At 35.3% G+C, this 17,935-nt stretch overlaps 1 protein-coding gene across 1 annotated transcript; it reads left to right on the top strand.

Annotated features, from left to right (window-relative positions):
- The first annotated feature begins 8,979 nt into the window (after positions 1–8,979).
- LOC119534929 (protein FAM91A1-like) lies at positions 8,980–11,598 on the top strand. Its single transcript, XM_037837476.1, is given in 1 exon segment — positions 8,980–11,598. A coding segment is annotated over 1 exon segment (2,517 nt). The 5' UTR covers positions 8,980–9,049; the 3' UTR covers positions 11,567–11,598.
- Positions 11,599–17,935: the final 6,337 nt, after the last annotated feature.

The raw sequence follows: 17,935 nt of genomic DNA, 5'->3' as shown, positions 1-17,935 counted from the left end.
ATTTTGAAATTATTTTCCAATTGTTTACTTCCAGTATATATAGAAAAATAACTGGTATTTATGTTGCCCTGTATACTGTGTCTTTTATAAATTCCTTATTGTTTCTAGTTGATTGTAAATTCCTTCAGCTTTTCTGCATATAAAATGATGGCATCTGAGATCAACAACATTTTTATTTCTTTTAATTCTTTTATTTCTCATTTTAATTGCAAGTATAACAGATACCCTTGCCTTGTTATGGGACATCTTATGGGGAAAAGACTTACTATTTCACAATTAGTTAAGATGTTGGAGTATTTTCTTGATGTCCTTTATCAGAATGAGGACATTCCTTTCTATTTTAAGTTTCTGAGATAAGTTTTATATAACAAACCTGTGCTGTTTCTTTAACAATTAAGATTTAAAATGTTTTTTTCTTTCATTATGTTAATTAGGCTTATTATCTTGATTTTCATTGAATTTGGAGATAGACCACATTTGTTTATAATACATTATCCATTTTATTTATTGCTTGATCCAATTTGAAATATTTCGTTAAGGATTTTGGCATCTATGTTCATGAGGCTATTTTCTTTTCTTGTAATATGTTTGCCGTGTTCCAGTTTCAAGACTATGTTGGCCTCACAAAATAAACTGGGAAGTAAGTGCACTTATTTTTAAATCAATAAAGTAGTGTTAATTATCCAAATAACAAATGTTAAAAGCCTATCTTTATGAAACTTCTATAATCATAATTACAGCAGAACTACTATGAATAACTGGTATTAATTATTTTCAAAATCCAAGGTTTAAATTAAATGAACCCAAATTAAATAAAATTTCAATTTCATAGGCTTCATCTTCATATTACCCTTTTTGACTATTTGGGTGGCCAGGCTTTTATGGTGAATATCTTATTAACCAAAAGAGAAGAATATTATGAATTTTAAAACTGGCTTGAAATTGTGGATCTGTCACCGCTTAAGGAAGGCAAACACTTGTGGAGCACATGCTCCACAGGTCAGTAAACATAGAGCATATGAGCAGCAAATGTAGCTTTCTGAAGTTAATTTGAATGGAGACCTCCCAATCTTGCTACCCAAGAGATGAGAGGGAAATGACAGCTTTCTTCAACAGGAGTAAGTTCATTTCAAGGAGTTGTGCAAGGTTTATCTAGAATGTGGACATTTATTTTATCATCTACATACCAGAGATAGCATAACATTAGAGTAAACATTAAAATTGCTATTTGAGCCAGAAACTCCCTAATACTATTAGTTAATTACTTAAAATAATAAAGGGAGTATATTTGAGGCCTTTAAACAGGAAAACATATTCAGGAGCATGGTCTGCTCTGTTTTATTTCTTTTTAAAATGAAGTGTATTAGCAATGACAGATGAAACATGGCCTGCAGGAGATGTGCCAGAGGTGTGGTGACAGCGGGTATTCACAATGGATGTATTGGTGTACCCCAGGCATCTGTTTTATATGCTCTGCATTTTGAAAGCTAGTAATATAGCATCTTTCCTTACATTTTACTGGAAATTATAAGATAAATGTATTCCACCAGAAATTTGAGGTGGAGCAGCCATTTATATAAATGGAATGCCAAGATTCCATGTAAGAGAATTTTCAGCAAGGATTGAATCACATTTTTTTCAGCAGGAACAATTGTGTTTAAGCTCTCCTTCCCCAATTCCCTAATACCATGTAGGTGACTGATTTTCTAGAAATGTATGTACTTAACTAGTGTCACGACAACCAGAACTCTTGTTATTTTTCACAAAGTAGGATGCTCAATCAAACTAGAGTAGCTTCATATTTTTAGTATACATAATCCACAACAAGGCAGAAATGAGAGTGCAGCATCAAAGTATTGTTTTTATGGTGAGATTAGGTATTTCCTAATTAATAATCTGCTAATTAACTCAAAACTTTAAGTAACATGGCTTTAATACAGGGTAATGCTATTGGGGAAGAGGAGAGATTTACCCAAGAGGCCTCAGAAAATACCCAAAGTGACTGCCCAGCAGAGAAAATGCCTTGGAGATATGAAGGAAAGAGACTACCTCTGCATTCAAATATTCTTATAATTTCTATAGGATAATGGGTAAATATAGGGTGTTTATGGCAAATTAATTTAGCATAGGAATACATTTGACAGGAATAGTTTATTGGAAGCATCACAGAATCTAAATGTCCGAATTGCAAAATATAATGACTATGAACAATTGTTAACCACTCATTGAAGCCCACTGAGGATGATGTCTTAAAAAAATCTCGTTTATGCTAGAAGTTCCTATTAAAAGGAACCGGATAATGGATTCCAAGAAGAGCCAGTTCTAAAAGATATGCACTGCACATATGATATGAATCAGGGGGTTTCGAAAGGGCCAAACTGCCTTAGTCCTCAAAACTGATCTTATCATGTCATCATTTATTAAATTTCAAGACACTTGCATTTTATTATTTATTTTCAAATTTATTTTAAACTAATCCATTCCATTAAGAAAGGTGCAGATAAAATGGTAAGAACCTGAGTACAAGCCAGGCTTTAAAAATGAACATAAGAAGGAGGGGGAGGGGGAGAGGGAGGGAAGAACAAGGAGGAGGAGGAGGAAGAGGAGGAGAACCATGTTCTCAAACTCTGTCTACCCACATCTGCAACTGAACTCCGAACCATGCATTGCATGGAACAGACTTGAAGCAGCGCAGCAAGAAACAAGGCACCTGAACTAAGGCCAGAGCTGCTGCCCAAGTAACAGACTTTGCATTTAAAGTCAAGCCAAGATAATTTTAATGTAAAACACAGAAATAACACTCACCAGAGAAAATATAGAATCCAGAAGCTCCAAGGGTTAACATTCATAATATCCAATATATAATTCACAACTACTGGATCTATGTAAAGCTATAATAAAATAAAATGAAAGGAATACATTTCCAGGAGAAAAGAAAATCAACCCTAAAATAAACCAGATCTTGCATATGGACCTATGTTGCAAGATTTTTATATATTATATAAAGTGCTACAATAATAACTGAGCATGGACTGTGAAAAGTCAAGGTTGTATAATGCAGTCCCTATGGCAACCACTAAAAATAATGCACAGAAGTATGTTAAAAATCTGACAGGAAAATTAATTCTAAATAATGTTCAAATAATCAAAACAAAAATCCCCAGATACAAGGAACAAATGAAAAAAAAGAACAACAACAAAAAAATACAGAAAGACAAATAGAAAACTAATAATAAAATGGTAGACCCAAGCCCAATTATGTGAAATAAATTACAGTCAATGTTAGTGGAATAAACATTCCAAAACTACAGAATGGATAAAGAAAACACATCCAGAACAGAGCGGCAAGATGGCGGCTTAGAGAGGAGTAGAAGCTAAGTAGTCCCCCTGGAACAACTACAAAAAAACAGAAACAACTAGTAAATAATCCAGAATAACTGCGGGGGGACAAACGAGACCATCCACTCATCATACACCAACCTGAATTGGGAGGAATGCCCGAGAACACAGCATAAAATCTGTAAGTAAAACCTGCAGATCGAAGTCGTGAGACCCCCTCCCCCATAGCCCAAGCTGCAAAGCCTCGTGGTGCCAGAGAGAAGCTCTCTCCCAGCAAGCGAATATAGCTCAGCTGAGCTCCAACTGGGGTTTTAAGCAGCGAGTGTGAACTGCTCACTACACGTACGCATCCCCAAAAAACAGACAGAGGCTATGGATGACGACTGACCTGGGAGAGCCAGAGGGTCGCCTTGGACTGGGTCTGAAGGGGACTATCTGTTTCTTTTTTGGCTCAGTGGAGAAAGCCCTGGTCATTTTCAGTTTCCAGGGCTGTGAAGCAGAGAAGGGTGGAGACAGCACAAGCAGAGAGCAAGACCATTGAAATGCTAATGACCTCCACCTGGGGGCTCTGTCTTCTCTAGGAGGAAAGAAGTGGGACCCTTTCCATTCAGAACCAGAACCCAGAACCTGGGGGAACACGGCCATACCTCCTCACACCAGTCAAGAATTATAGGCTAATAGGCGTCACCTGCTGGGCAGAAAAGCACAGTGACCTGAGGCATCAAAGGGTGGAGCAATTTTCTAAGACACACCCTCAGAGAAACCAGATACTAAATATTTCTTCCCTCTGGGACCTGAGCTTGTTCTGGTATGGGAAAACCTGATTTGGATAACCAAGGAAACCATGCCTAGACAACAGAAAATTACAATCTACACTAAGAAAAACAAAGTTATGGCCCAGTCAAAGGAACAAATGTACACTTCAACTGAGATACAGGAATTTAAACAACTAATGCTAAATCAATTCAAAAAGTTTAGAGAAGATATTGCAAAAGAGATAGAGGCTGTAAAGGAAGCACTGCGCATGTATACGGCAGAAATCAAAAGTTCAAAAAAACAACTAGTAGAATCTATGGAAATGAAAGGCACAACACAAGAGATGAAAGACACAATGGAAACATACAACAGCAGATCTCAAGAGGCAGAAGAAAACACTCAGGAACTGGAGAACAAAACACCTGAAAGCCTACACGCAAAGGAGCAGATGGAGAAAAGAATGAAAAAATGTGAGCAACGTCTCCGGAAACTCAAGGATGAAACAAAGTACAATAATGTACGTATCATTGGTGTCCCAGAAGGAGAAGAGAAGGGAAAGGGGGCAGAAGCTATAATAGAGGAAATAATTAATGAAAATTTCCCATCTCTTATGAAAGACATAAAATTACAGATCCAAGAAGTGCAGCGTACTCCAGACAGAAGAGATATGAATAGGCCTATGCCAAGACACTTAATAATCAGATTATCAAATGTCAAAGACAAAGAGAGAATCCTGAAAGCAGCAAGAGAAAAGCAATCCATTACATACGAAGGAAGCTTAATAAGACTATGTGCGGATCTCTCAGCAGAAACCATGGAGGCAAGAAGGAAGTGGTGTGATATATTTAAGATACTGAAAGAGAAAAACCGCCAACCAAGAATCGTGTATCCAGCAAAGCTGTCCTTCAAATATGAGGGAGAGCTCAAAATATTTTCTGACAGACAATGAGAGACTTTGTGAACAAGACACCTGCCCTACAGGAAATACTAAAGGGAGCACTACACGGTGATAGAAGACAGGAGTGTGTGGTTTGGAACACAATTTGGGGAGATGGTAGCACAACAATGTAAGTACGCTGAACAAAGGTAACTATGAATACGGTTGAGAGAGGAAGGTGGGGAGCATGTGAGACACCACAAGAAAGGAGGAAAGATAAAGACTGGGGCTGTGTAACTTGGTGAAATCTAGAGTATCCACAATTGTGATAAAATGTACAAATATGTTCTTTTACGAGGGAGAACAAGCAAATATCAACCTTGCAAGGTGTTAAAGATGGGGAGGCATTGGGGGAGGGATGCAATCAGCATAAACTAGAGACTGTAACTAATAGAATCATTGTATTATTCTTCCTTTAATGTAACAAAGGTGATATACCAAGGTGAATGCAGATAAGAGGGGGGATAGGGGAGGCATGTTAGACACTTGACATTGGTGGTATTGTCTGATTCTTTATTCTACTTTGATTTAAGGTTATTTTTCCTTTTGCTGCTTCGTAGCTGTCTTTTTTTTCCCTCTTTCTCTTGCCTCTCTACCTTCTTTGACTCTCCCTCCTGCCTTGTGGAAGAAATGTAGATGCTCTTATATAGATAATGGTGAAGGTGGTGAACACATAAATGTATGACCATGCAGAAAACCATCGATTATTTACTTGGGATGGAATGTATGGTGAGTGAACAAAACCATATTAAAAAAAAATGGGTTGATGACAAAACCTCGAGGGCAATATACTGAGTGAAATAAGCCAGACACATTAGGACAATTATTGTGGGGTCTCACTGATAGGAACTAATTATAATATGTAAACTCATAGACATGAAATATAAGGTACCAAGATATAGGACGAGGCTTAATAATGGGGAGTGGTTGCTTAGTATGAGCAGAATGTTCAATTAGGATGAACTTAAATGTTTGGAAATGAACAGGGGTGTTGGTAGCAAGATGTGAGAATAACTAACAGCACCGAATGGTGTGTGAATGAGGTGGAAAGGGGAAGCTCAGAGTCATATATGTCACCAGAAGGAAAGTTGGAGGTCAAAAGATGGGAATGTATAAAACTGAATCCTATGATGGGCAATGTCTATGATCAACTGTACAAATACTAGAAATCACTTCCATGAACCAGAACAAATGTATGACAATACAATTAGAAGTTAATAATAGAGGGGCATATAGGGAAGAACTATATACCTATTATAAACTATATACTACAGTTAGTAGTATTTCAACATTTTTTTCATAAACAGTAACAAATGTACTATATCAATACTACGAGTCAACAATTGAGGGGGGTTGGTTAGGGATAGGGGAGGATTAGAGTTTCCTTTTCTTTTTTTCTTTTTTCATCTTTCACTTTATTTCTTGTCTGGAGTAATGAAAAGTTTCTAAAAATTGAGCAAAAATTAAGTGTGATGGATGCACAGCTGTATGAGGGTACCCAAGGGCAAGTGATTGTACACTGAATCTTTGGATAATTGTATGGTATCTGAACAATCTCAATAAAAATGAAAAAAAAAATTTGAAAAAAAAAAAAAAAAAGAGTCCTAACAGTACGTATAAGAGTGCCTTGTATACAACAGTTGATCAATAAATATGTCTTTAATGTGAAAAAAAAAAAAAGAAAATACATCCATCTATATGCCAATGTTCTCTATACAGAAAGCCTGAAAATACATGGATAGAAAGAGGTAAAACATATATCAAAAATTATAATGATATTATAATAATGTCAATTACCATTTCACAATGATAGAAAATCATACTGAAAAAGGATCAATGCATCGAGAAACCACAGAAATCATAAATGCATTTTTCCCTAATACAAATTCAAAATATGGTAAGCAAAAATTGACAATATTAAAAAGAAAAATAGTTAATTTTATAATCATAATTGGAAATTTTAACACCACCTGTCTCATAAATTGACAGTACAATTAGATAAAAATATCACACAAAAAAAGGTTGGAACAGCACCACCAACCAACTTGACTTAATTGATAACTATAGAACACAATTCCCCAAAATAATAGAATACATAGTTCTTCTAGTACATGATACTTTTCCAGAGTAGTATCTCAATAAAACATTTAAATAAATTTAAACAGATTGCAAATATACAGAGTATATTTTCTTATCAAAATACAATTAAATTAGAAATCAAGGAAATATAGAATTTGAAAGCCCCAAATATTTAGAAATTAAACTCACAAGCAGACCTAGAAAATATTTTGAATTGAATGTTAATAGAATTTTAGCATACCCAGAGATTTAATGCCTCCCTTACTTATGCTGAAAATATGAAAAATTTAATATTCAGTTAACTGAGTTCCCACCTTGAGAAATAAGGAAAAAGAAGAGCAAGTAAACTCAAAGTATACAGTAGGAAGGACATAAAATAAGGGCAGAAACTATGACCTGTAAATCAGAAAAACAATGGAGAAAAATCAGTAAAAAATGTAGAATGAAACCAAAAGCCTTTATGAAAATATTGGTAAAATTGGTAAAACAACTGCTAATTGAAACAAGAAAATAAAAAAGGGAGAAATGACACATTACTAATATGAGTAATGAATGAGAGGACATCACTACAGATCTTGTATACATTAAAAGTAGAATATGGAACATTATGATCAATTATATGCCACTAAATTTGATAACATAAATGAAACATGATTTGCTAAAACTGATTCACAAAGAATTGAAAAACTGGAAGAGCCCTATATTGATTAAAGAAATTAAGTTTATAATTTAAACATTCCAATCCAAAAAAACAAAAACAAAAACTCTACACCCATCTGACTTTACTGGTAAGTTCTATCAAATATTTAAGGGTGATATAATATCAATGTTATACAAACACTTTTAGAAGCTACAGGAAGAGGTAACACTTTTCAACTGATTTTATGAGGTCAGTATTACACTGACACCAAAATCTGATGAAGATATTTGAAGCAAAGAGAAATAAAGATGAATACCCCTTGTTATAGGGGTATATAATAAAATATTATCAAATTAATCCAACCAGGAGTAGAAGGGGAAAATTCTGCAATTCATTAAAAACCTATAACAATCATCATGTTCAGTAATGAAATACAAGTGTTTTACCAAATATCAGGAGCAAAGCTAATCAACATCTTACTGGAAGGCCCAACCCATGTAAAAAAGTAAGTGTGAAAAAGGCATAAAGAGTGCAAAGAAATAAAACTATTTTATGTGTAGATACCATGATCATGAATGTAGAGAACCCTAAGATATTGCAAAACTGCTAGAACCAATCAGTAAATTTAGCAAGGTCACAGAATACAAGGTCAATATACCAAAATTATATTATATATTTCTTTAAACCAGCACTGCACAATTAGAAAATGAAATTTTAAAAAATTCCAACCACAACAGTATAGCATTAAATAATAAAATGCATAGGAATAAATTTTGCAAAAGATGTTTAATTCCTACGCACCAAAATTTACCAAAAAAAAATGCAAAGGGAAATTTAAAAAGTCCTAAATAAATGCACAAGTGTACCATATTTGTAGATTAGGAGACTCAATATTTTTATGTTTTGGGAGACAAAGAGAGAGCCAGAGAGGGAGAGATACTGACTCTTCTTGCCTTTGAACTTACCCAGGAAGAAATCGTGAGACAAGAGGTCTGAATGCACCCTAAGTCCTCCTCATTATTGTATAATATTGTTTGCTTAAAACATGTACGCTGTATTACGTTTTATGGATGACTTAAAAAAACTTTCAGGTGTCTCCTGCCGTCCATCTCTGCTCTTTCTGTTCCTCGTGGTCGGGGCCGCGCCGAGCAGTCGGGAACCCTGGCCATGGAGCAGCCCGGGACTTCCGCAGAGTGAGGCGAGGGGCGTTCCGCGAGCTCCCTGTCAGGCCGGGGGCGGGCAGGCGGGAGGTGTCGCTTCAGCGGCGGCCGCCGGCCGGGGCCCGGGCCCCCAACATCATGAACATAGACGTGGAGTTCCACATCCGGCACAACTACCCCTGGAGCAAGTTGCCGGCCAACGTGAGGCAGAGTCTTGGAAATTCACAGAGAGAATATGAAAAGCAGGTGGTTCTATACAGTATCTGCAATCAGTTAGGGTACAGAAATAACTTAGTTAAACATGTCAAGAAAGATGAACGCAAATACTATGAGGAACTCCTGAAATATAGTCGAGAGCATCTCATGCTGTACCCTTATCATTTGTCGGATATTATGGTTAAGGGCCTGCGGATAACACCATTTTCATATTACACTGGGATTATGGAGGATATTATGAACAGTGAGAAAAGTTATGATTCATTGCCCAATTTTACTGCTGCTGACTATCTAAGACTTCTTGGCATAGGAAGAAACCAGTACATTGATCTTATGAATCAGTGTAGATCATCAAAAAATTTTTTCAGACGGAAAACAGCCCGTGATCTTTTACCAATAAAGCCAGTGGAAATTACCATAGAGGCATGGTGGGTGGTGCAGGCTGGGTATATCACGGAAGACGACATAAAGATATGCACTTTGCCTGAGAAATGCGCTATTGATAAGATCATCGATTCAGGTCCTCAACTCTCTGGATCACTAGATTACAATGTAGTACATAGTTTATATAACAAAGGATTTATTTATCTGGATGTACCAATATCTGATGACAGCTGTATAGCAGTTCCTCCTCTTGAAGGTTTTGTAATGAATCGAGTACAAGGTGATTATTTTGAAACTCTACTCTATAAAATATTTGTTTCAATAGATGAGCACACTAATGTTGCAGAGCTTGCAAATGTCCTTGAGATAGACTTATCCCTGGTTAAGAATGCTGTTTCAATGTATTGCCGATTGGGCTTTGCCCATAAGTAGGGACAAGTAGTCAATTTGGATCAACTTCATTCATCGTGGAGGAATGTTCCCTCTGTAAACAGATTAAAGAGTACTTTAGATCCACAAAAGATGCTCCTGTCGTGGGATGGTGGTGAAAGTAAGAGTCCTGTACAAGAAGTTTCATCAGCTACTGATACCGATACAAATAGTCAAGAAGATCCAGCCGACACAGCCAGTATAAGCAGTTTGAGTCTGTCTACAGGACATACAAAGCGTATTGCATTCCTATTTGACTCAACTCTTACTGCCTTTTTAATGATGGGAAATCTTTCACCAAACTTGAAAAGTCATGCAGTCACAATGTTTGAAGTTGGCAAACTCTCAGATGAGTCTCTGGACAGCTTTCTTGTAGAATTAGAAAAGGTTCAAAGTACTGGTGAAGGAGAAGCACAGAGATATTTTGATCATGCACTTACTCTGAGAAACACAATACTGTTTCTGCATCATAATAAAGATCTAGTTGCGCAGACTGTGCACTCAGACCAACCCAATTATGGTTTTCCTCTGGATCTCTTACGCTGCGAAAGCCTTCTTGGTTTGGATCCTGCAACTTGCAGCAGAGTTCTTAACAAAAATTACACATTGCTTGTTTCCATGGCTCCTCTCACCAATGAAATCCGGCCCATCAGCAGCTGTACACCTCAGCATATTGGACCAGCTATCCCAGAAGTCAGTTCTGTCTGGTTTAAACTATACATTTATCATATCACTGGGCATGGACCACCATCTCTCTTACTGTCCAAAGGTACAAGACTTCGAAAACTGCCAGATATATTCCAGGGTTATGATCGATTACTAGTAACATCTTGGGGTCATGATCCTGGGGTAGTTCCTACTTCAAATGTGCTCACGATGTTGAATGATGCTTTAACACATTCTGCGGTTCTAATTCAGGGACATGGTTTGCATGGGATAGGAGAAACTGTCCATATACCGTTTCCATTTGATGAAACTGAACTACAAGGAGAGTTTACTCGTGTCAATATGGCTGTTCATAAAGCATTGCAAATGTTAAGGAACAAAGTGGACTTGCAGCATTTCTGTGGATATGTCACCATGTTGAATGCTTCTAGTCACCTTGGAAACAGAAAACTCAGTGATGCCTATGATGAAAAAGGGGAACCTGATTTGGCCTCTGGCTCAGATGTAAATGGGAGCACGGAGTCATTTGAAATGGTCATTGAGGAAGCAACTGTGGATTCAACAACAAAGCAAAACTCTGTTGCCACAACAGAAGGAGATTGGGTTCCTCTTGAACTGTGCTTTGGAATTCCACTGTTTAGTTCTGAATTAAACCGGAAGGTTTGTAGGAAAATTGCTACACATGGCCTTTGCAGAAAAGAGAGCCTTCAAAACCTCTTACATTCCAGTAGAAAACTCTCTTTGCAAGTCCTTAACTTTGTTCACTCATTCCAGGAAGGTGTTTCAATGCTGGATATTCACACAGAGGCCAGCTTTTCCAGTTTGCTTTCACAATCATCTTATGCTGATATGGGAGTTGCACTTCCTGCAAAGAACTTAATATTTAAAGATGGCATCTTATCAGAATGGAGCGGACGGTCACCTTCCTCACTTCTTATTGCTAATCTCCATTTGCAATAATTTGGTTACGCCATTTGTTGCTCACCTTCTGCCTTTTTTTTTCTTAGCTTTAGCTTTAGAGTGCCAGCCTCTAAAAAGCACCCTGCTGCTGCAGTGTAGTTCATGCTTAAGTGATGTTAAAAGTTTGGGGAACATGTTAATGTTTTCTAAAGTTTTGCTCATTATTGCACGTCCTAATGCAACAAAGAGCTTTTTAGCAGCTAGCACTGTATTTTTTACCTTGAGACAATCTGCATTTCTTTTATAAAACTGAGGATATAGTTTATAGGCTTTATGATGACTGTTATGTTTATACACAATCACCATGAATATTGCAACAGTAATTTTATATGTTAGTTTACCAAACATAAATCTTGTTTAATTTTATATTTTGTTACCTATACTTTTGGGGATCATAGGAAGAGATGGAACTCTTCCTCTAAAAAGGCTTCTTGATACTGAAAGTAGCAAAACTGTAAAAACAATATACATTCAGTACTGAGAGATGATGTGGGGCATTAAGTATTCCTGTGGATGTCTGTAAATTATGTAAATCAGTTGAACATTATTGAAGGTATGTAAATCAGCATAGTCATATGTAACTTAACCTTGATTTATAAGGTCTTAATTCAGACTATAACAATTAATTGGCATCTCATAAGAAGCTTTGGAAAACATTCTATTTTTAAACAATGTTTATATGTGGACTTCGGTTGTCACTCTCTTTGGGCTTTATATTTTCATAGAGTCTTTATGGGAAAATAGAATTTTTTCTACCCTAATATCCGTGGCTGCTGCACGTTTTCACCCTGATTTTATTTTTTGTTTAGTAGCTGCACCAGTGAATTGTTTTGAAATTGAATTTGATGTTTTCAAACCAAGGATTGTGATTTTAGGCTAGAATTACATATTGGAAGCATTAAGGCTATGTCTTCTGATCAGAACACTCTAGTGATATGCCTACTTTGAAGACATATTCTTAAGCATTCTGGATCTTAAATTTATGTGAATAGTTTTGGAGAAAAATGATAAAAATTGAATAATTTCAGTGTTTCTCAAGTCATTGATTCTTTTAGTATCTCAAATGTTCGTTAGAATAATTGGAATCACTTTTTAGATTTTTGAAGCTACCTTCCTTAGGAAGTTTGTGCAGTGTTATAGTTTAGTTTAGCTCCTCTAGAGGATAATCAGTTACTAGTAACTGTAACTAAACTAACTGGTCAAACATGTATTGAAAACACTTATAAAGCATTAGAAAGTTTGGGAATGTTATAACCTAATCATTTTTGCTTATACTTTTTTTTGTTATTTATAGACCTATTTGTGTATTTAACCTACTTCTGGAAATATATACCTTTCTTAAAACAATATAAACATGCATTCAATACCATGGCCTATCTATAGAATTGAGTGTTTTGGACCAGGTTGCCTGTGGCACAGTCAGTGCTGTGTTTGGGGTAAATGCAGTAATGTTTAATTTTCTACTTAGTCTTATATGAGGTAGAAACCAAGTATATGTTATAAATGTTTGTCTATAAAAGGAAAAATACATACTAATATTAAAATAATTTCTATGGCTGTGAATCATTCATTTATTTTTCCAATAATTGATATTGTACATTCCTAGTACTATTAGGTATGTGTGTAACTTTTACAGTCTTTCAACTGAAAGTTGTAAAGTACTTCATTTGATCAGGACTCTTTAATCTCATTTTCGTTTGCTTTGAATTAATTGTAGTTATTTATTCATGTATTAATCCAAGCTTACTGGAATGACAAGTACACTAATAAAGAATTGAATATTTGTAGTTGTTGGCAGTGAACCCAATTGTTGGTGAATTTAAAGCTTAAAATGGAGTGATTTGCTGCTGTATTTTCTTTGACGGATAAAGGAGATAAAAACAGAACCTGAGAATGATCATGAATTTTAGGGAAAAGTACTAAAAAAACATGGCAAACTCTGGTTTCTTGTGTGCGTGAGGAAAGCTCAATCATTGATTCCTAGCTGAAGACCACTCATATTCTTAAGGAGAGGGGATCTGCATTTTTACAGCTGTTAGCAAAATGTGAAATGCTGCTATCCATGCTTTGCTTTATTTCATTTATACATTAACTCATATAAAAATGCATGTCTTACATCTTAAAAAGTGTTGATCCAATTCAACGAAAAGTAAATTGAAAATACAGACTTTGTTATTTACCAAAGAAGATTCATTAAAGAATTTTTATCTGGTTTTTTTGCAGATGTTTGAAATAATTTCTTTTGGTTTTGCTGCCCTAGTGCCACCCCCCTCCCCACATTTTAATGTAGCTTAGACCATAGCATATATTCTTTAGAAACCAAGAGAGGGAAGAACAAACATCAAGAAGGACATGGAAGTTAGTATGGTACAATTTTCCTGTTAAGTGGGTCTAAAGAAATACAACTTTATGTCACTTTTAAAAAAAGTACGGGCATCTGATTTCCTAGATATATTCTTCAGAAATATATAACCAGATGATTTTATATTTGTTTTTTTGGGGGGAATGTTGGTTTCTGTTACTTAATGTTTTCAGTTTCCTCTGCCATTCATGTTTCTGTTCTATGCTCAGTGTTTCAAATACATGTGTGTAAAGATTTTAAAGTACCTAAACTGTAACTGAGTACAGTGGATTGTTTTCTGATATAAGGTTAATATTATACAATGAAATGTGTAAAAGTGTTGTCAATTTGATTATTGACACATATAACATGTTTACAAATAAACTGTGGCATTGATGAAGTTAAAAAAAAAAAAACTTTCAGGTGTTATTTTTCTCTAGACATTATTTTCATTTTAATTACATACTTTGTAACTAAGCTCCTCAAAAATACAAATCCATAACATAGACTCGACCAATATTTTTTGAAAAAATATGATGCAGTATAAAATATTCAAAATAGTCTAATTAATTGTATTGTAATATATCCTTCTATAAGTAAGTTCAGCTTAAGTAACATTTCTTTTACTTTTTAATTTGCACACATATCTAGTAATTAAAATGTGGACATTATAAGTCATAGGCCAGATTATTTGCAAAGGTTGTTTGATGTTACAGGATCTGTAAAAAAAAGAAATAACCCCTGCATACATTTGGAAATATTATATTTTACAGCATCAAAATTAAAATATAAATTTCAAATTGAAACTTTAATTTTCCAATCTGAATATAAACCAATTAATTTGACATTGGGCTATAGCCTCATTAGTTAAAAAGGAAGACCATTGAATTATCTTCTAAAAACCAAAGTAAAGTCTCTCTGTGTTTGACCACGGGTGGAACATACTATTTGTGATATACTAGCCTAAACCCAGCCAAAAGCCTACAGACAAATTATTTGAAGGAAATAATTTGAGTTTTAACTTTTTCTCTAACCTATAAATCAATATCAGATAATTTGAACTTTTGAGTGAGAATCATCTATTTAAGGCTGTAAATGTGAATGCCATGAAACAGAATCAGTGATGAATGTTACTATTGCCCAACACATTAAGCATAAAAATTGTGTGAAAAAAGAGAGATAGAATTTGGGAAACTCAAGCTCTTAACTCAGTTTCTATCTCACTGCGAACCTGAGGAAAAGTTCAGAAATATTTCTATAACATAGCTGTTGTTTCACTAAAACTTTAATAGTTTCGTGTTTTTGGCAAGCCACATTTTGTATCCATTGGAATTTTTAAATGCTCATGAGCCTCTCTATCATTCCTAATATTTTTTTCCAAAATGACGTTTAGTGGTCCATCTTCATGAAACCCAGTTTTGACTCACAGTAATTCATCACATAAAGGCCATAAATAAGGAACAAAATCCCCTTTTCAGGTGTTAAGTTAAATAAAATTCTAGAAGAGATTTCCAATCACTGAGCCTCTATTATGTGTCTGTTGCTATCCTAGGCCCCACTATAACACTTGTCAACTTTTGCTAACAAATCTATGAGATAGGTATTGTTAGCCCTAGTTTACAGTTCTGAGAGTTTAAATAATTTGAAAAAAATCAAATGTTAATAGAAGGGATAAACTCATCCTTTTTTTTTTTTACTTTAAATCCCATTGCATTACAATTAGATTGATGACTTATAATTCAGCTACTCAAAATATGAAAAGCAATGGATCTGTGATTTTCACCATATATGATGGTTAGGGTCATGTGTCAACTTGACCAGTTGATAGTGCTCAGCTGTCTGGTCAAGCAAGCACTGGACTAACTGTTACTGCGAAGACATTTCATGGACTTAAATCATTAGTACATTGATTGCATATGTGGCTAATTACATCTGCAGTTGGCCAAGGGGAGTATCTTCCACAGTGAGAGACTAATCTAATCAGTTGAATTGATTAGACTAATCTAATCATTTGAGGGTTTTTAAGGGAGAGGTGATAGCTTCAGCAGCTAGAAGACAGAACTTTTGTCTCTACTTCAGCCAGCCAGCTTCTCCTCTGGAATTCATCGAAGAACTTCATCGGAGTGCCAATTTGCAGCCTGCCCTACAGAATTTAGACTCATGAATCCCCACAGTTGCATGAGACAATTTTATAAAATCTCATTCTATTTACAGATATCTCCTGTTTTTCTGTTTCCCTAGAGAGCCCTAATATACCATATCTGTCGATAATAACAATAATAACAAAAAGAACTAATAAGTACTGAGCATGCATTATATTCCAGGAAACTTATTAAGTAGTATTCATTGAATTATTTCATTTAATCAGTACAAAAATTCCATGACAAAGGTGGTATTTTATAAATGAGGAAAACTGAGGCCTTAGATATGACTGGACAAAAGACAGAATTCGTTAATGATAGAGCATGAATTTGAACATTACACATTCGGATTCAAGAGCCTGCACAGGTATTCTCTGCTAATGATTAACAAGATCTTGTTCTGCCTTTTGCTGGAACATCCTTCTGAGCCTTAAGAGTCCTGATTAAAGGACCGTCAAGCACGTTTATTTATGGAAATGAGAAAAATCAAGGGAATATGTACCTCTCCATCACCCGGAACTGAAACTCTGCACCAATTTAGCTCCAACTCCTCATTCCCTATACGTACCCCAGCACCTGGTTACCTGTATTCTCATTTCTGACCCTACAAATCTGCTTACTCTAATTCATATCAGTGAGATCAGACATTATTTGTCCTTGTGTGTCTGTCTTATTTCACTCAACATGTGTGATGTCTTTAAGGTTCATCCATGTTGTCACATGCATCAAGATTCCATTCCTTTTCATGGCTGAATTATATTCCATTGTATGTATATATCAAATTTTGTTTATCCATTGATTAGTTGATGGATACTTTGGTTACTTCAACTTTTTGGCAATTGTGAATAATACAACTATAAGCATCAGTGTGCAAATATCTGTTAGAGTCCCTGCTTTCGGTTCTTTTCAGTATATACCTAGTGGCAGGATTGATAGGTCATAATGTAGTTCTATACTTAACTTTCTTAGGAACTGCCAAACTGTCTTCCATGTCAGCTGCTCCATTTTACATTCCCACCAACAATAAATGAGTGTTCCTATTTCTCCACACACTTTTATTTTCTTTTTACTAGTAGCAATTTGGGTGAGTGTGAAATTTATCTCTTGGCCTTGATTTGCATTTCCCTGCTGGCTAATAATGTTGAGCATTTTTTCATGTACTTTTTGGCCATTCATATATCTTCTTTAAAGAAATAAATATTTAAGTATTTTGCCTATTTTTTAGCTGAGTTTTTTGTCTATTTGTTGTTGAGTTGTAGGATTTCTTTATATATTCTAGACATTAAACTCTTTTTGGATATATGGTTTCTAAATATTCTCTCCCATTCTTTAGGTTGCTTTTGACTTTCATGATGAAGTTCTTTCATACATAAAAGTTTTTAATTTTGTTAAAGTCTTCTTTACTTTTTTTTTTTTTTCCTTTTGATGCTCAGCCTTTTGGTGTAAAGTCTAAGAAACCATACTTAACACAATATATTAAAGATGCTTTCGTATGTTTTATTTTAGGAGCTTTATAGTTTTGGTTCCTATGTTTAGGTCTTTGACCCATTTTGAGTTAGTTTGTGTATATGGTGTAACATAGGGTCGAACCCTCCTTCTGTTGTACTTGGATATCAAGTTTTCCCAACACAATTTTTAAAAAGAATATTCTTTCTCAACATAGTGGATATGGCATCCATGTCAAAAATCAATTGACCATAGGGAGGGAAAGAAGATGGTGGAATAGAGAGGAGTGGAAGTTAGTTAGTCCCCCTGGAATAACTAATAAACAGCCAGGAACTATTAGAAAATGATCTGAAATAACTACCAGGGGACAAATGTGACTGTCCACTCATCATACACCAACCCAAATTGGGAGAAATGCCTGAGATCACAGCATAAAATCTG

This window comes from Choloepus didactylus, chromosome 5 (assembly GCF_015220235.1).
Source record: "Choloepus didactylus isolate mChoDid1 chromosome 5, mChoDid1.pri, whole genome shotgun sequence".
Taxonomy (NCBI): Eukaryota; Metazoa; Chordata; class Mammalia; order Pilosa; family Megalonychidae; genus Choloepus; species Choloepus didactylus.
Note: the sequence above shows the minus strand (reverse complement) of the source record. Positions and strands in the feature narration are given on the sequence as shown.